Here is an 18,056-nt window from a genome sequence, read left to right as displayed (position 1 = left end):
AAAATCAGTCTCGATCAAAGGTTTCAAATCAAACAGCTCTGATGCTGATGATACAATCTCACCTTCGATGGACACAATTGCGAACTTTCCAGCGCTGGGCCGAGGCCAGCCTCTCTGCCAAGCGCCTCCGTCGCGTACGCGACACGCTCCTCGGCCGAGCGCGGCAGTACACAGCCAGCACTTGCCTGCGCGCGTGGACAGGCTGGGCAGGATACCGCCGGAGACTATCGGGACGGGGAAGAGCTCTGTGCAGCCAGTCGAGCAGGCGGCTACAGAGACGGGCGATGGCAGAGTGGCGGGAGGAAGGGAGGACGAGGAGGCTGGCGGAGCGGGAGCTGAAGCGGGTAGAGCAAGGGACCTGTAGGGCGGCGATCAGGGCTTTGCGGGAGGCGGTAGAGGTATCGAGAGGAGGGCTGAGGGCAGCGAGGGCGATGCAGGCACGGTGGGTGCGGAAGGAGGCGGGGCAGGCTCTGGGGAGATGGCAGGCGTGGGTGTATCTTGTCAGGCGTACAAGAGCCTCAGGGCGCCTGGCGTTGCGCCTCGCGAAGCAATCAGCAAGTCGTTGTATGTCGAGGACCTTGCAGCGCTGGGCCGAGGCCAGCCTCTCTGCCAAGCGCCTCCGTCGCGTACGCGACACGCTCCTCGGCCGAGCGCGGCAGCAAACAGCCAGCACTTGCCTGCGCGCGTGGACAGGCTGGGCAGGATACCGCCGGAGACTATCGGGACGGGGAAGAGCTCTGTGCAGCCAGTCGAGCAGGCGGCTACAGAGACGGGCGATGGCAGAGTGGCGGGAGGAAGGGAGGACGAGGAGGCTGGCGGAGCGGGAGCTGAAGCGGGTAGAGCAAGGGACCTGTAGGGCGGCGATCAGGGCTTTGCGGGAGGCGGTAGAGGTATCGAGAGGAGGGCTGAGGGCAGCGAGGGCGATGCAGGCACGGTGGGTGCGGAAGGAGGCGGGGCAGGCTCTGGGGAGATGGCAGGGATCGGTCAGACAGAACATTCAATTGAAGCTGTTTGTGAATAAGTGTTTAAGGGCGAAGGAGAGATTGTTTGCAGGTTTGGTGCTTCGTGAATGGGCTCTTCTCAATCGTTTTTCTTGTATGCATCGTAAATGGCTAGAGGTGTCTCGAATGAGAAGCTTGTGGCAGCTTCATTATGGTACATATTTCCAGTGTTGGGATCGTATGTGCAACCACCGAAGCCGAGAGAAGGCGATCAGATCTTCAAAGATGATTGAAATGTTAAATGCTCGTCAAATCTCTCACCTGCAAAGAGCATTTCATTGCTTTGCAATCGTGACAAAGGTCTCGAAGAACGATCGCAGCATCCGCCGCTTCGTTTTGGAGTTACGTATCGCTATTCGACACAAGGAAAATCGATATTTTGTTTCTCACTTCTTTCGCCTTTGGCATTCATGTGCAACTCGTTCGGATGAGGCTGACTTTGATCATTGGAACGTGCGACAGGAAAGGCAAGAGATCGTTGAGGACCAACTGGAGTTACAGTCTTCAGTCATATGGGCCAAGCAGACGCGAGAACTTGGAAAGAGGTGGCTTCGGGAGCACGTTGAAGAGCTGGCTCAATCTCCCTCTATTCCAGCTGAAATTGAGCTGAAGTTGCTTCATTGGAAGAGATTGAAGCTGCTAAAAGCATTCTTCAAACGTTGGCAGCTCTTTCGATCTTTGCGGCTTATCGATCAGAGTCGCATTCCAGCTGGACGTGTTGAACATCATCTCAAACGACAAGTGATAAGCCGCATCTCGAACTCGTTGTTGTGTTTCCGTGCTTGGAACAGTTTCAAGTTTGAATGTGTTCGTCTGAAGCAGGTGGAAGTTGCAAGGTCAGTAGTAGCTCTGAAATCTCAGAATTGGTGTTTGGCTCGATTCTTTCGATGTTTCATCTCGTTCACAAAGATGCTCCATAACTTTCACAATTCCCTTCGGTTTATTACAAGCAGGTCAAGTTTGCGCAATGGGTATGATAGTTGGAGATTTATTACTAAAATAAGCAGAAAGCTGAACATTGCATTGAAATCTCACCTCAGAAAATACAGGAAAAGTCGAAAATATCTTATTTTTCGAAAATGGTTGGAGGTTGTGGAACGAAATATCGAATATGTGCAGAAAGTGGAGCAAATACAGCATCGAAAGGTTACTTGTTGTTACAAGCATGTGTTCAGAGCCCTTTTTGAGCATGGATTGCGTGAACGAATGAACGAGAAACGATCACAATTTTTGAAGCAGTTGATGATTGCTCGTGTGCAACATAGAATGCTCAACAGTTGGAAAGAAGGGAAAAACATCAAAAAGTCGAATTCTGCCAGTATACAGGTTCTGGTTGATAGAAGAGACCTGAAGACTGTAACACAAGGGTATGTGGCGTGGTGCAGTTTCTCCAGGTCAGTGCAAATGGAGCGAATTTTTCAGAATCGAATAATAAGGGAGATCGAGTTGCATTGGTTGAATCGGATCCTATTCTCGTGGAAAAGGCTGTTTCTTTATGAGTCTCGTCGACTTCGACTGAATATGAAACGAAGAAGAAATCTTTGCAGGAAAGCGTTACACTCCCTAGCATTCCATTGTTATAGAAGACAACGAGCAAACATGGTGTGCACGCTGCTCACAACCAAAAAACGTTTAGCTTGTATAACAATATCTTTCATCACAATAAGGCAATTCTCCGGTCATTTGAAGATGATGAAGTCTCGGAATGAATCTGTTTGCCGTAAGCGAATTTTCAATACCTCAAAATGCATGTTAAATGCTTGGAGCAATCTTCTTCGAATCCGCAAGCAATTTCAAAATTTTGTGAAGAATCAGCAAAAAAAGCATATGAGGGTCGGCTTCTTCCATTGGATTCGCCTAATCCAAGAAAATCTTTCAAAATACTTGAATGATCTGAAAGTGGAGGTGAAACGAAATATTCAGCAATCTATCAAATACATGTATCGCAAAACATTTGGTCTTTGGAAACGATCTTCACGGTATCAAACGTTTCTGAGGGTTTACGAAGCTCGAATGTCAAAGTCTCTTTTGTTTCGTTGTATGTCGAGGACCTTGCAGCGCTGGGCCGAGGCCAGCCTCTCTGCCAAGCGCCTCCGTCGCGTACGCGACACGCTCCTCGGCCGAGCGCGGCAGTACACAGCCAGCACTTGCCTGCGCGCGTGGACAGGCTGGGCAGGATACCGCCGGAGACTATCGGGACGGGGAAGAGCTCTGTGCAGCCAGTCGAGCAGGCGGCTACAGAGACGGGCGATGGCAGAGTGGCGGGAGGAAGAGAGGACGAGGAGGCTGGCGGAGCGGGAGCTGAAGCGGGTAGAGCAAGGGACCTGTAGGGCGGCGATCAGGGCTTTGCGGGAGGCGGTAGAGGTATCGAGAGGAGGGCTGAGGGCAGCGAGGGCGATGCAGGCAAGGATGGATTCGATGCTGTGTGAGACGAGCATCTCAGTGTGGAGACAAGTTGCTTGTAGAAGCACTTTCCTTCAAGCATCGCTCAATTTGTGCAAACGGAGATTGGATCGAAGGTTGAAAGCACACGCACTGAGAGGTATGTTTGAGAGTTGTGCAGCATTCGCTCGCTCTGCTCAGATGTCTGCGAGTCAGTTCAGTTTGTGTTTTCCTACTGTCTGCTTTCTTCGACGCAGTTTTAAAAGATTTCAAGACTTGTCACTTTCGGGTCGTCAACTTTCACGATTTCTACGGAAGCGTGAGATTTGCTTGATAAAGCATGCATTCACAGGTTGGGAGGAAGTGTGTCAGCGGCTCGCCAAGTATCACTTGATCTCATCTCGTTTGACTAGCCAGACTCGCCGTATGATTCTGTCGGCCATCATCGGGACTTGGGGACAGCAGATAGCAATCAACAGCATCATCGCTGGCAAAGTTTTTGAAAGATGGAGAGAGTGGCTGGCGCAGTGGAAGTTTGCAGCTCAAGTAGGAAAGGAGACGAGGCGATGCAGGAAGGAATACGATGATTCCCTGATGTTCTTCGCTTTCAAGGAGTTTCAGCTTGCTGTATGCAAACTTGTGCATGCATCTACATGCAGACATGCCGACGACCAAAGCAGCGAAATCGAATATCTCGAATCACTCAATGCTCACCTATTGTGGAACATTGACTATATGCGAATGTCAGTCGGATTCTTGGAATTGAAATGTGAATTCCAAAAGATGAAAATACAACATCTGAGGTTTTCATTGAAGCAAACATTGGCTCCATTGCTCTGGAAAGAATTTCATCTTTGGAAATTATTTTATTTGAAGCAATTCAAGAAAAACTCAATGGACGTGATTGCAACTCTTCAGAGGAAGCAATCTCACTTGGAAGCGGAGAAATCGGAATTCAAGAAGCTCATGGAAGAAGCCTTGAGAGAACAAAGAGCGATTGCCGATTTCTACCATGCTTCTAAGAGGACAGCTAAACGGAACACCGTGGAGCATTGATCCCTACTTGTTTGTAACATCGACCTCTCAATCTTAGATCATCTTTGTATGCCTAGACGTAGTGAATGTTTGTATTTTGCTTACTGATAGAATCTCCGTCTCATCAACCTCTACTTGACCTCTCTGCCTTCCTTTGTACAGTACGAGTCATCCTCGTATGCTGTACTCCCTTCCTTCCTTGTACTCCCTTCCTTCCTTGTACTCCCTTCTAGGAGCGTAGCCCCGCCGTCAGTTGGAAGCGAAGCTGGAAGTGAAGGGGGTTCAGAAACATCGGAATAAGGGGGTAGGGTAGTTATCTACATCAAACAAGGCGGAGGTGGGGGTGGGGGTGAAAAGGGAAGGGGTAGGTCCGAGCCTAACGGAAATCATGGTGAGTAGGAGATGCGTGAACGAGGAGGGCAAGGAAGAAGATGGAGGAGGAGGAGGAGGAGGAGGAGGAGGAGGAGGAGGAGGAGGAGGAGGAGGAGGACGAAGGAGAATCAGAAGCAGAAGCAGAAGCAGAAGCAGAAGCAGAAGACGAAGCAGAAGCAGAAGACGAAGCAGAAGACGAAGCAGAAGCAAGAAGCAAGAAGAAGAAGAGCGATGAAAGGTAGAAAGAGAAGCGAGAAACAGATACAAGGGATTTGATGATTAGATAGCGAATAAGGAGAATGATAAGCCATAGATAAGGCGGAGGAGAAAATAAGGGATTGAAGAGAGGTTTTGGTGTATGTAAGATGAAGAGGGTGAGAGGAGGTGGGAGACCATGGGTAGGATAAAGTGGAGCATGTATTTCGTGAGTGCCAGAACAACCAAAAGTGACAAGTGGAGGAATAATATCACTGACAGTCATACATTCAAGGTCTGATGCATCTTGGAAGATACAAGGGAATGACCTGATGTTAAGCCTCATAATGAGATAATCAAGGTATACATGTTCCATCTCCCTTCAAGTCTTCTGACTGATCTAGATCTGTCTAGAGCACAAGTCTGAATCACGGATCGATTTCCCTGCCAGTGACAATGCCGACGTTTCTCACGGATCTTCCTGAACAGATCGGGGGTTCTCCAGGGCCTGATGAGCAGAAAGGTGAGGAATACTTATGAAAGAATGTTCATGACTGCTGCTGTAGCGTTGAAGCAGCTGAGACGAGTGGTGAAACTCCTTGAAAAAGAAAACTCGCAGTTGAAGAAAGATTGCGAGAGCAAATTGGAATATCAGAGGTAGTATACGAGGCAACGTGAATGGGATGAAAGTGACGGATGTTGCAGGAAACAAGAGCAACATCTCCGAGAAGAAAATGAACGTCTGCGTGTGAAAGTGAATGACATGAGCAGGCCCAGCATCAAGACCCTCATGGATCTAGAAGAGTACCAATCAAAACTCAACGACCAGAGCGACACGTTCACGGCCAAACTTGAACTTGACAAGAGGCAAAATGAAGCCCTTGAACGGGAGATTGAGTCGATATCAAGTAAAATCGACGATATACAAGATCGAATACGGGCAAAGTCAAGACCAGCAAACCTGAGTATGGAAGAGCTTGAAACAATGGGGTACAAGACAATCAAGGAAGGGAGCATGACACACTGGTTAGCCCCAAACGGAGAAAAGTTCCGAAATAAGAATGATGTTTGTCGGGCACTGTCCTACAAAGAAGAAAGCAAGGTGAAGAAGAAGCTTGCTATGCTGGAGGGTCGAATGCAAAAAACTTTGATACGATTCAATGAATCATTGGTGGTGAATAAGAAACTTAGGGAAGAGATTGAGCATCTCAGGAAAGAACGGCTTCAGTTTGACAGAATCCATACCAAGATGGAATCTCTTCTGTTTCAGAAGAAAACAGAGATCGCGAATACAATTGAAGTGACCAACGTCGCTCTGGAAACCAGGGACGAGGCTCAGAAGAAGATTAAGTACTATCAAGCTGAGCTTCTCAAGAATCAACAAGAATTTGATGCAGAATGGCGAAAACTGGACAACGAGATGGAGAGCGAGGAGAAACGAAGAAGGCAAGTAAAAGCTCGGATTGAGGACGAAGCACGAAAGTTAAAGTTCCATGAAGATGACGCTGCACAGAAAGCTCAGCTGCATGAAATCACTTCCAAGTATGAGGCTTCAAAGGCAGACTTGGAGAACTTTGAAAGAGCTTTCACGCAATTGCAAGAGGCTACAGGTTTGAAGGATATTGATGAGTTGGTGGAAACTTTCTTGGAGGCTGAGAATCAAAATTTCAAATTGTTCAGATTTGTGAACGAACTGAACAAGGAGGAGGAAAGATTAACAGAAGAGGTTAACAAGATCAAAAGAGAGTTCTCCGTTGAAAACGTTTCAAAGAATGACGTCAAGAAGCTGGAGTATCAGAAGGAGATAGAGGAAGAACTTGCGAGGGTGCAGGCAAAAGCCGAGGACCTTCTCGAACGCGAGGAAGATGAGTCCTCCAAAGTCCAAGAGATCCTCAAAATCATTCGGAGGATGTACGAGGAGCTGGGATGCTCAAAGTTACTTGATGTCCAGAACAGCTTTCAGTGCGAGGACGGGCACCCGGTGATCACTGACAACAACATGATGTTCTTCCTTGGCATCATCGAGCAGCGAGCCTCCGAACTGATCTACGAGCTACTTCATGAGGGCATCACTGTACCCGACGAGGTCGTCAAGAAAGGTATCACGCTGTCCTCGAAGAGCCCCCTCGGGCTGGGCCCTGCTGGTCCTGTCGGAGCCTCCCTCGTCAAAGTGCAGCCGCCCAAGATCGACACGTGAGGAGGTTAGGAGGTGGAAGGTAGCGAGTGATGGTGAACTGCAGGGACGACAAGAGCGGCGATGAGAAGTCGGACGACGAGGAGAAGGACGACGATGCTCGTCCGCTGACACAAGAAGAGCTGAGGACGAAGATGAAGAGGAAGATAGCCGGCTCTCGAGAGTTCCTTACGGTATGCTGTTACCACCTCGCTGATTTCGTTGTTCTAACATTGCGATGTAGTCTGGACTATCTTTGGGCAAAGGATTTGACACGTCGAGCTTTTAAATCGACATGAAAACAATTTACTAGAATTCTTTGAAGTTGTAATATACATCTCGGCAGCAGAATGCTGAGAACCATGTTTCATCCAAACACAGATTTTGCCATTCTTCGAGCCTCTTCAGATATCTTCTCCCTCTGCAGCTCTCTGAGACAAGAAGCGCAGCAAACAATCGAACTGACCTGGTCCCTCTTTGCCGCTCGTTCTCTTTCGGTGGTACCTCTTTCTACATCATCAGGCGGTTCACTTTGATCTGCAAAGCTGTCATCCAAAAAGATTCTTGCCAGCATCTGCACCTCTCTGGATCAATCGCTCTGTCAGATTGCTTCTGGTCGGAAGTTGGCTAGCACTTGAGATCAATTCAGCAAAGCATCTCTGCCAACTGGTCGAACCTCTGCTCTTCGTTTTCTCTCCTCTGAAAGTGGTCGGCCATCTCCGACGTTACAGGTTGGCTATTCACCGACATGGCTGTCGCAATGCCGAACACTTGAAAGACCAACCCTGCACAGAGGCAGAGGATTCTACCAGGATGTCACCGATACAAGAATAAGGCGTAGCTGCTAGTACAGCCAGATGGAACAAGAACAATCTGATGGCGTGCAACTCTGTTTCACAGTCAGCAAATCCAGCATTTGTAACTGGGTCCCGTTCTTTGTCCTCACCGCGCATTCTTGAATCTGAGATATTGCTGGGTCAACCACCAGCCCCAGGCACTGCGAACCATCAATCTCCATAGCAGGCTCGAGATCTTTTCATCACCAATGCGTTCAGGATGTAATACGAGTACAGCAGGCTGCACTGATGTGAGTTCTGAAGCAGCCTTTCTTGCATACCTGGGAAAGCAAGAACAGAGAAGCCCAACCAACGCCGTGACGACGCTCATACACCCGTACATCATGCTGACAAACCATTAGATCCTAGTTGTGTCATTGTAAAACCTACGGGCCAGGCCAGAAATCTTTCAACAGAACCACCACCAAGACCAGAGACGTGCAGGCCTGTTGAACCTTTGTCAATAATAGCTGCACTGCTACTCATCAACAAGCATTTCTTATGAGAGTATCAATGATTTGAGTCATCAAAATGAGGCATCTTGAGATCATCCGTGTCCCTCACCTGTAGGCCACTGACCAGCCCCATCGTCATGCCTCCTCCTCCTCCTCCTCCTCCTCCTCCATCTTCACCCATCCCTCCTTCCATCGTCGACGACCCGGCGAAATCGGCCGGGCCCGGACGGCGAGGGGCCACGAGTGATTTCTCAGTCAGCCTCGCTCAAGCCTCAGACAAAAAAAGGTGGCACGAAAAGTACGCCGGTTTAATAATTCATCAAGTTAGAGTGTACCGGCAGTACTATAAAGTCTCTGATCGATCCCATCATTATTATGTTCATACAGGGGGTGGTCGAACTATGTAGAAGGGGTGGTCGTCCTTACGTAAACTAGCTCCCGCAACTGCTCGAGTACCAGGGGCATCACAAGTACCGGTGGTCGAAAAGAGGATCACGGGCATGAAAGTATTGCTAGGGTGGGTCATCCATCATAGGGGTGTGTAGCTCACTAATTTCCTTTGGACGAGAGGGGTACTTCCTAAGTCAATCAGGGTAGGGGTAGTCACGTTGTTCTCCGAATTTGATCGCTGGCACTTATCCACTGGATCCCTCCCGCTCCCCATGGCCATGGCCTTGCCCGGCTTCTGCTCTCCTGTGCCCTCCAGATGCTTCCTTTCCTTGCTCTCCTCCTCAATCGCTCTAGAAATGAATCATCCTCTCCTCACTTCATGTTGTCCCCTTCGAATATCTCAGCTCTAGTCTTTCGCACCCGCAATCTTGACCAGCCTCACTCTCTTCAACAGCCCCTGCAAACTGAAATTCTTGCATTATGGATTCTATGTCAACCAAGTGCATTACTTTTCTCATTCTTTTTTGTGAATTTTGCTTCTCCATTTGTTTCTTATGCAAAACTATCACCTTGCTTCCACAAGTTTTTCGTCATTCTTCAACCATTCTTGAATGCTTCTGACCGATCTCTTCTTCCAGTCTCAATTTTCTCGCGACATGGCTCGCATCAGCCTGATGAGTCTTGGGATTGTTTTCGCTTTCCTTTTTGTTTTCTCTGTCTCTGCTTCTGTTTCAGCCACAGGAGACGATGCTCTGCATCAACAGCCTACCAGCCCCTCTCAGAGATCTGCCTCGTCCCCCATCACCTCACGCCTGATGGAGATCCAGCAATTGATCGCTCAGGAGGACTCTCTTGACCGTCAGCTGCGTTCCTCTTCAAGCAAGATGCCGGCTTCTGACAAGCTGCGCCCGATGAGTCAAGGCGATCGAGCTCATCGCAAGGGAGTTTCTACTTCGCTTGCATCATCAAATGCGCACTTGAGAGCGCTTCATGTCGACCTCCAGCGATCTGTGGGATCTGCGGACAGCAAGTACTCGCTCCGCGACAACTCCATGGTGACATGACGATCTCTGAAGCATCAGCTGCTGACCTTGATATTTATCAGATATCTGAGGATGACGGAGAGCGGCGCGGAGACGATCTTCCTAGCGTCATGTACGGCGGCAGAAAGTTTGCCACCCTCGACGGCACATACTACATGTCGGAGAGGACCAGCACCAACGAAGACTGCCAGACACAAGCCTTGCGGCTGCCGAAGGGCTGGGCCATCGCTCCGGATGACTGGCGGTCGAGAGAAGTCATCAGTCAGTACACTTGGGGAACCGATTACATGTTGGTCGAAAGCGGCTCATACTATCGCACAACATGCTGGTATTGCTCCAATGGAGGCTCCTCTCTACGCAGCAGCGACGGCTTGTACTGGCCGGCGTCTTGCAACATGCGGATACTGATCGTGTACGTGGGATGCCCGCAAGGTCAGACCCCAGACTTCTGCTCCACGAGGTATCGAGACTCCGCGACTGCAGACCCAGCGCCTGCGCACTTCCAAGGCCCTCCGAATGCGACGATCCTCAACACATCCTACCTCAAGTCAGACCTGGCGGTAGGAAGAAATTGGTCCTACATCCTCTCGCCAAGCTCTGTCGATGACGGGAGCTGGAGAGTGCCGGACCTTGGGTTTCCCTTCTGCGTTGGAGGGAACAACGTGCAATCATCGGTGTACATATCGTCCAACAGCTACTTGACCTTCGGACAAGCCTGGTCGACCTACACCTCCCTGTCAGCCAGCAATCCTTACGTCCCGACTCTGTTTGTCGGAGCTGGAGACACTTCAGCCCAGCTGATCGTCGGGACCCCCACCAGGGAGGGAGACATGCGGGGGTACGTGGTGAGGTTCGAGGGGACCTCGTCTACCTCGGGGCTCCCGGGGCATCCGAACCTCATCTTCGAGGTGACTTTCTTTGCCAACAACACCTTGCGGGTCGCGATCGGCATGCAGAACACCTACTTCTCGACCATGTACATGATGAGCGACGGCAGGGGGTCAACTTTGACGTCTTTCTCCATGCCCGACCGTGAGGCTCGTCTGCTTGTCTCTGGTGTGCCGTCGCCGTATGTGATGCTTGACTTGCCGTGCGTGCTGTGCAACAACTCCATCCCTCCCAACGCCATCTACTCCTCCGACTTCTCTACGGCATCGCAGTCGTGCAATTGGATATGCCAACCCGGGTTCTACCTCAAAGGCGAGAGCTGCGCTGAGTGCGAAGGGAAGCCCAGCAACGCCAGCTACTCCGACGAGCTCTGCGGGTGGACGTGCGACGTTGGCTTCTACAAGTCAGGGAGCGTGTGCATGCCCTGCACCAAGAGGCCGGCCAACGCTGTGTTTGTGTCGGCAGGGCGCGGGGAGGGGTCGGACTCCTGTGCCTGGCAGGAGGTAGTGGAAGAGGAGGGGTACGTGTTCTCGACTCTTGGCGGGTACGGTCCTACGTCGCAGTACTCCATGTGGGGCTGTGTGTCGGAATGGCAGGAGTACCTGCCGCTGCCTGCGGGCTGGTCGATCGCTCCGGACAACGAGATCAGCATCAACGTCACCGCCAAGTACGACTGGGGAGCTCTTCGGCTTGTGCTGGACAGCAGCTCGAGCTACTTCACCAACAGCGTCATGTCAGGAGATAACTGGTATTATTGGTATTGGTACTACTGGCAATACCCGGGCTCGTACTACAGTAGCGGCTATCTCTCGACGTATGACAGAGTTTACTATCGCTCGTCAGATTGCGAAGCTCGAGTTCTGCTCCTCGCTCCCGTATGCGCATCGGGCTACATGGCCGTCGCTCCTGCAGCCTCTGCAAGCGGATCGACGAACGCGTCTCGCTGTGTCCCATGCTCCAACACCATCCCTTCCGGCGCACAGTACGTGCTCTCGCCCTACCCTCAGGAGGCGAGCAGCTGCGGGTGGAGCTGTCAGGTTGGCTTCTACCCGTCAGGCTCGACGTGCTCCAAGTGTGCGGGCAAGCCTTCTGCTGCCGTCTACGTGGGCGCCGGGCTGATGGGCAAGGCAGACAGCTGTGCTTGGAGCTGCTTGCCGGGCTACCGCGAGGTCGACGGATGGCGATGCGAGGCCTGCGCGTCTTCGCTGCCTCCCAATGCTCACTGGGAGGGGTCAGGCTGCTCGTGGGCGTGCGACTTTGGTTATCGTCAGAGCGGGAGCAGCTCTTGCGACGACATCACCGTAGGATACAACGGACAGCGCTATGCGAGCTTGGGAGGGAGAGCCCCATACGACAGCTCGACCTGCAGCTGGGAGGGAGCGAGAGCCCTGCCGGAGGGGTGGGTGATAGCGCCCAACACAGGCGACAGCATCTCTGTGGTGTCTCAGTACCCGTGGGGGGCCAGCAATGTCGTGCTGGAGGACGGGACGGCATGGAACACAGGATACGGAGGCATGTGCTGTACGTCGCGACTGTACAACTACGACGGGATGTTCACGTCACGAGACAGCTGTGGGACGGTGCTGGTGGTAGCAGAGGACTGTCTCGCGGGCTACTACAGGGATCCCTCCAACATGACCCGCTGCATTCCGTGCAGCAGCTACAAGCCTGATCACGCCACCTACAACAGCAGCGGCTCGCCTGCAAACAAGAACAACTGCGACTGGCAATGCGACGCCGGCTACTACAGGGATGCTTACGGGAGCTCTTGTGTTGCCTGCTCGGTAGCCCCTCCCAATGCTGTGTACACCACGAGCGAGCCCGGAGAGAGCTGCAGCTGGACGTGCCATGCAGGCTACTACCTCCAAGACGGGGCATGCAAAGCCTGCGAGACGAGTCTGCCAGAGTTCGCCTACTTCACAGCAGGCGAAGTCAGCGGGAGGCAGTGCGAGTGGTCATGTCGGTTCGGGTATGTGAGGAGCAACGGAAGGTGCGTCGGGACCAAGTACGCCGGAAGATACTACACGACTCTGAGCGGCAGAGCTCCCAACGACCCCTACACCTGCCGTGACGATCCGTACTTGCCGGTACCGGCAGGATGGGAGCTCGCCCCCAACGACCAAGACAGTCAGTACGTCACTTGGTACTTCACCTGGGGATCGAACTACTTGGTGTTTTCAGATGGCTCTCTGTGGTACACAGCTCGCAGCACTAGCTCTACCAGTCCGCAGCAATGCTGCTGGGGATATCTGAGCTCCTACAACGGCATGTACAAGGCAAATGGTTGTGACAAGGGAGTTCTGCTGAGGTCTACTGAATGTGCCCCGGGATATCTCAAGAGCGGCTCAAGCTGTGTGCCCTGCAGTAACGCGCTGCCTGCCAACTCGTCATATGGCAGTCTTATAGCAGCAGACAACCAGCTCATCTCCACCTGTGCATATGTGTGTAACGCCGGCTACAAGCAGCAAGCCGATCATTGTGTAGCTTGTGACCGAGCGACGCTGCCAGCCCATGCTGAGTATGTCCAGTTGACGATGAGACACGAAATCGAGTACGAGTGCCAATGGCGATGCAGCGCGGGCTACCTCCTCAAGGACGGTCAGTGCGTCGCGTGCGAGGACAGGAAGCCGCGGGCGGCTCACTGGCTGCGGGAGGGCAGCAGCGGGACGGCATGCGGCTGGGCGTGCGACTTCGGCTACTTCGCGTCGGCAGACGGAGACTGTCTGCCGCTGCGCTCGTACGGCAACCGATACTACGCCGCCCTCGACGGCTCCTCTCCGTATGATCCCAACAACTGCAACGGTGGGCTGAGGGCGATCCCTGCGGGCTGGGCGATAGCTGCCAACACCGGGGACAGCCGCATGACAGCGTGGATGTACACCTGGGGCCCCTGCAGGCTGATGATGTCAGACGGCTCTTCCTGGTACAGCTCCTGGTGTACGTCGTCGTCATCGCCTCAGTCAGAGTGCTGCTACTCGCTGGTGTCGTACGACGGCATGTACAGGTCGACAGACTCGTGCGGGTCGATCCTGCTCGTGTCGCAGTACTGCGCGGCAGGCTACTACCTCCGTAACGACTCGAGCTGCGGCAACTGCTCCAACCCCATCCCCCCTCACGCCCTCTACGTCGCCCAGCAGGACCCCAGCCGCTACGCCGACAGCGTCTGCCCGTGGGCCTGCGAGCCCGGCTACACGCGACGAGGCGAGGCGTGTCAGGCGTGCGAGACGGCGCCGGAGCACGCGGAGTACGTAGCGTACGGGCCGGGTGGGGTCAACGGGTCGTGGACGGAGTGCGGGTGGCGATGCAGCGCGGGCTACCTCCTCAAGGACGGTCAGTGCGTCGCGTGCGAGGACAGGAAGCCGCGGGCGGCTCACTGGCTGCGGGAGGGCAGCAACGGGACGGCATGCGGCTGGGCGTGCGACTTCGGCTACTTCGCGTCGGCAGACGGAGACTGTCTGCCGCTGCGCTCGTACGGCAACCGATACTACGCCGCCCTCGACGGCTCCTCTCTATGGAGGGGAGATAACAGTTACAATTACTACTGGTACTATTACAACGTCAATGTCGGGCTGAAGGCGATTCCGGCGGGCTGGGCGATAGCTGCCAACACCGGGGACAGCCGCATGACAGCGTGGATGTACACCTGGGGCCCCTGCAGGCTGATGATGTCAGACGGCTCTAATTGGTACACGTCTGGGTGTAGCTCGTCATCATGGTCGTCGCCTCAGTCAGAGTGCTGCTACTCGCTGGTGTCGTACGACGGCATGTACAGGTCGACAGACAGGTACGGGTCGATCCTGCTCGTGTCGCAGTACTGCGCGGCGGGCTACTACCTCCGTAACGACTCGAGCTGCGGCAACTGCTCCAACCCCATCCCCCCTCACGCCCTCTACGTCGCCCAGCAGGACCCCAGCCGCTACGCCGACAGCGTCTGCCCGTGGGCCTGCGAGCCCGGCTACACGCGACGAGGCGAGGCGTGTCAGGCGTGCGAGACGGCGCCGGAGCACGCGGAGTACGTAGCGTACGGGCCGGGTGGGGTCAACGGGTCGTGGACGGAGTGCGGGTGGCGATGCAGCGCGGGCTACCTCCTCAAGGACGGTCAGTGCGTCGCGTGCGAGGACAGGAAGCCGCGGGCGGCTCACTGGCTGCGGGAGGGCAGCAACGGGACGGCATGCGGCTGGGCGTGCGACTTCGGCTACTTCGCGTCGGCAGACGGAGATTGTGTTCTGCTGCGCTCTCACGGCAACCGATACTACGCCGCCCTCGACGGCTCCTCCCCGTACGGGCCCTACTATGGGTGTAACTATGCCAGGCTGAAGGCAATCCCGGCGGGCTGGGCGATAGCTGCCAACACCGGGGACAGCCGCATGACAGCGTGGATGTACACCTGGGGCCCCTGCAGGCTGATGATGTCAGACGGCTCTAATTGGTACACGTCTGGGTGTAGCTCGTCATCATGGTCGTCGCCTCAGTCAGAGTGCTGCTACTCGCTGGTGTCGTACGACGGCATGTACAGGTCGACAGACTCGTGCGGGTCGATCCTGCTCGTGTCGCAGTACTGCGCGGCGGGCTACTACCTCCGTAACGACTCGAGCTGCGGCAACTGCTCCAACCCCATCCCCCCTCACGCCCTCTACGTCGCCCAGCAGGACCCCAGCCGCTACGCCGACAGCGTCTGCCCGTGGGCTGCGAGCCCGGGCTACACGCGACGAGGCGAGGCGTGTCAGGCGTGCGAGACGGCGCCGGAGCACGCGGAGTACGTAGCGTACGGGCCGGGGGGGGTCAACGGGTCGTGGACAGAGTGCGGGTGGCGATGCAGCGCGGGCTACCTCCTCAAGGACAGTCAGTGCGTCGCGTGCGAGGACAGGAAGCCGCGGGCGGCTCACTGGCTGCGGGAGGGCAGCAACGGGACGGCATGCGGCTGGGCGTGCGACTTCGGTCACTATCGATCTCAGGGGGGAGGGAGCAACGTCAACGCCAGCAAGTGCGAGATGTTCCAGTACGGCAACCGATTCTACACCACCCTACAAGGCCACCGGCCCGACGACCCCTACCAGTGCAACACACCCTTGACCTTTAGCAGCATCCCGGCGGGCTGGGCGATAGCTGCTAACACCGGGGACAGTCAGATGGCGATCGCGACTCAGCGGTGGGGAGTATGTTACCTCCAGCTATCCGACAGCTCTATCTGGTACACCAGCAGCTGTCAATGCTGTAACTACCCATATAGATGGGGATCCAACTCACTGATCGGATATGACGGTATGTATCGATCTTGGAACACGTGCAGCGACATTCTTCTCATGTCGCTCTTCTGTGCTCCCGGGTTCTACCTCTCCGGCTCTTACTGCTACCCCTGCTCCAACCCCATCCCTGCCAACGCCAGCTATGCTCTTCCTTCCAGCCCCAGCCAATATGCGGACAGCAAGTGTCCCTGGGAGTGCAATGCCGGCTTCTACCGGAGCTCCGAGTGGATGGTGTGCTTCCCCTGCACGAACCCCATCCCCCCCTACGCTTCTACTCTACCCCGGGCCTGCTGGACCAGCCCAACTCATGCCAGTGGGCCTGCGCGAGCGGCGAGAGCCATGGAGAGGCGTGTAACGTCAGTAACAGCTTGACGCACGTGGTGAGGTACCTCGGCAAGGTCTACGCAGCCTTCGACGACGTCGCTCCCACGTCGCTCAACCTCAGCTGCCAGCATGACGGCTCCAGGTACCAGCAGCCTCCTGCGGGCTGGACGCTGGCGCCATGGAGCGAGGAAGCTGTGAGAGTCGTCGGGTCGTACCCATGGGGAGCTCGAGCCATCGTGCTCGCCAACGGAGTCGCTTACCAGACGGCGCAGCCTTACCAGGACTACATGAGCTACCAAACGCCCGGCACCCGCATCTTCAGCAACATGCTCTACAGCAGCGGCAACTCCTACGCCCTCTCGTCCTGCGACAACGGATACTACGCCCTGCGGATGCTGCTTGTGCGCCTAGAGTGTGATGACGGCTACGTGGGCCGAGGCGATCAAGACTGCACGCCATGCTCGGGCAGCCTACCGGCCAACGCGGTAGCCTCCTCGGGACCAGGCGGGTGCGGATGGACCTGTCGGGCAGGATACTACAAGGCGTATGAGGGATGCGCGTCGTGCGACCCGAGGTATCCCAAGCCAAGCAACGCTCTCTATGTGGAAGCCGACGGGTCGAGCGGTCAGGTCTGCCAGTGGCGATGCGGCACGGGTCACTATCGCAGTCAAGGCGCTTGTGTGCCCTGCATGAACGCTCCCAACTTCGCCTACTTCCTCGACGCCGCTGACGAGGAGTGCGCTTGGCGCTGTCAGCCGGGATACTTCCAGTCAGGCACGCGTTGCCTCGCCTGCAAGCCCCCGCCGTCACCGGAGAGCGACGTCGTCGTGAGGCCAGCCTCCATGCGGTGCAACATCACGAGGTCGTGCAGGCAGGACTATCCCGATGCGATGCTCTACCAGTGCGGCTGGATCTTCGCCGTCACCTCTCGCAGCGGGGACGAGTACGCCGTGCTCATGGACAACATGACGGAGCCTTGGGACCCCCTGCAAGGGCCCTTATCGAGCTCCAACCAGAGGCTTCAGTGCGGCATGGTCCAGCTGCCGGCCGGCTGGCAAGTAGCTCCCAACGACACGGACACTGTTGAGGTCATCGCACGCTACCCGTGGGGTCTCCAGCAGCTCGTGGTGTCCGACGGCACAGTCTACGCCACGTCAAACTACAACTACGTGACTGCTGGTCGCGTCATGGCCCTCAACGGCTTGACCAAGTCTATCCGAGCTGACGCTGAGCTGTACGCGCTGTCATCAGGCCAGTACTGTCAGAACACTCGCATCCTCATCAAAAAGATTCGCTGTGCTCCCGGCCAGTACGTCTCCGGGTCCTCCTGCAGGGCTTGCTCGACCCCTGTCTGCAACAGCGGGGAGCACGCGCTAGCCTGTCAGGAGCTGCAGGACAGCATCTGCAGCTCAGCTCTCAAGCCCTGCACAGGCAAGTGCCGGTGCCAGCTGTTTGACGAGGCGAGAGGGTCCATGTCCGACGGATCGGCACTGTCAAGCCTGTACGAGGACGGGAGCAACTGCCGGTGGATCATCCAGCCTCCAGGCGCCTCCTCCATCTCCCTCAACTTCACCTCCTTCGCCCTCGAGCCGGGATACGACTTCCTCACGATCAACGAGTGCATCGGCCTCCTGGGAGCGTCGCTGGAGTGCTACGGGAGGACGGAGGTCGCCAAGCTCACGGGCCTGCACAAGGCCATGTTGCCCTTGGGGGGTC

At 54.9% G+C, this 18,056-nt stretch overlaps 5 protein-coding genes across 5 annotated transcripts; 4 read left to right on the top strand and 1 right to left on the bottom strand.

The window, feature by feature from the left end:
- Nucleotides 1-67: 67 nt before the first annotated feature.
- Nucleotides 68-856, top strand: GUITHDRAFT_114731 (hypothetical protein; the record flags this gene model as incomplete). Its single annotated transcript, XM_005825997.1, has 2 exons — nucleotides 68-344; nucleotides 438-856. The coding sequence occupies 2 exons, from the start codon at nucleotides 68-70 to the stop codon at nucleotides 854-856; spliced, it is 696 nt and encodes a 231-aa protein (XP_005826054.1).
- Nucleotides 857-4,232: 3,376 nt separating this feature from the next.
- On the top strand, nucleotides 4,233-4,659 carry GUITHDRAFT_154506 (hypothetical protein). The gene has a single exon (XM_005825996.1). It carries the CDS (start codon nucleotides 4,278-4,280, stop codon nucleotides 4,437-4,439), a length of 162 nt encoding a protein of 53 aa, XP_005826053.1. The 5' UTR covers nucleotides 4,233-4,277; the 3' UTR covers nucleotides 4,440-4,659.
- Nucleotides 4,660-5,281: 622 nt separating this feature from the next.
- On the top strand, nucleotides 5,282-7,531 carry GUITHDRAFT_165027 (hypothetical protein). The gene is made up of 6 exons (XM_005825995.1): nucleotides 5,282-5,346; nucleotides 5,400-5,508; nucleotides 5,552-5,642; nucleotides 5,691-7,178; nucleotides 7,226-7,352; nucleotides 7,403-7,531. Exons 2-6 carry the CDS (start codon nucleotides 5,442-5,444, stop codon nucleotides 7,445-7,447), a joined length of 1,818 nt encoding a protein of 605 aa, XP_005826052.1. The 5' UTR covers nucleotides 5,282-5,346; nucleotides 5,400-5,441; the 3' UTR covers nucleotides 7,448-7,531.
- Nucleotides 7,532-7,706: 175 nt separating this feature from the next.
- Nucleotides 7,707-8,340, bottom strand: GUITHDRAFT_114728 (hypothetical protein; the record flags this gene model as incomplete). The annotated part of the gene is made up of 6 exons (XM_005825994.1): nucleotides 7,707-7,785; nucleotides 7,835-7,963; nucleotides 8,010-8,047; nucleotides 8,105-8,155; nucleotides 8,202-8,275; nucleotides 8,328-8,340. The coding sequence occupies 6 exons, from the start codon at nucleotides 8,338-8,340 to the stop codon at nucleotides 7,707-7,709; spliced, it is 384 nt and encodes a 127-aa protein (XP_005826051.1).
- A 1,410-nt stretch (nucleotides 8,341-9,750) lies between these two features.
- On the top strand, nucleotides 9,751-18,055 carry GUITHDRAFT_114727 (hypothetical protein; the record flags this gene model as incomplete). The annotated part of the gene is made up of 3 exons (XM_005825993.1): nucleotides 9,751-9,894; nucleotides 9,945-16,249; nucleotides 16,384-18,055. Coding segments are annotated over 3 exons (8,121 nt in total), but the record flags the coding sequence as incomplete, so codon positions are not given.
- Nucleotide 18,056: the final 1 nt, after the last annotated feature.

Source organism: Guillardia theta (assembly GCF_000315625.1).
Source record: "Guillardia theta CCMP2712 unplaced genomic scaffold GUITHscaffold_78, whole genome shotgun sequence".
NCBI lineage: Eukaryota > Cryptophyceae > Pyrenomonadales > Geminigeraceae > Guillardia > Guillardia theta.
This window is presented reverse-complemented; position numbering and strand designations above follow the sequence as displayed.

Excerpts from the sequence above, each read along its gene's own strand:
- GUITHDRAFT_154506 (XM_005825996.1), top strand. The coding sequence starts at position 4,278 with ATGGACGTGATTGCAACTCTTCAGAGGAAGCAATCTCACTTGGAAGCG.
- GUITHDRAFT_165027 (XM_005825995.1), top strand. The coding sequence starts at position 5,442 with ATGCCGACGTTTCTCACGGATCTTCCTGAACAGATCGGGGGTTCTCCA. Across the intron at positions 5,509-5,551 it reads AGGGCCTGATGAGCAGAAAG|CGTTGAAGCAGCTGAGACGA; the intron begins GTGAGGAATACT and ends CTGCTGCTGTAG. Across the intron at positions 5,643-5,690 it reads AGCAAATTGGAATATCAGAG|GAAACAAGAGCAACATCTCC; the intron begins GTAGTATACGAG and ends CGGATGTTGCAG.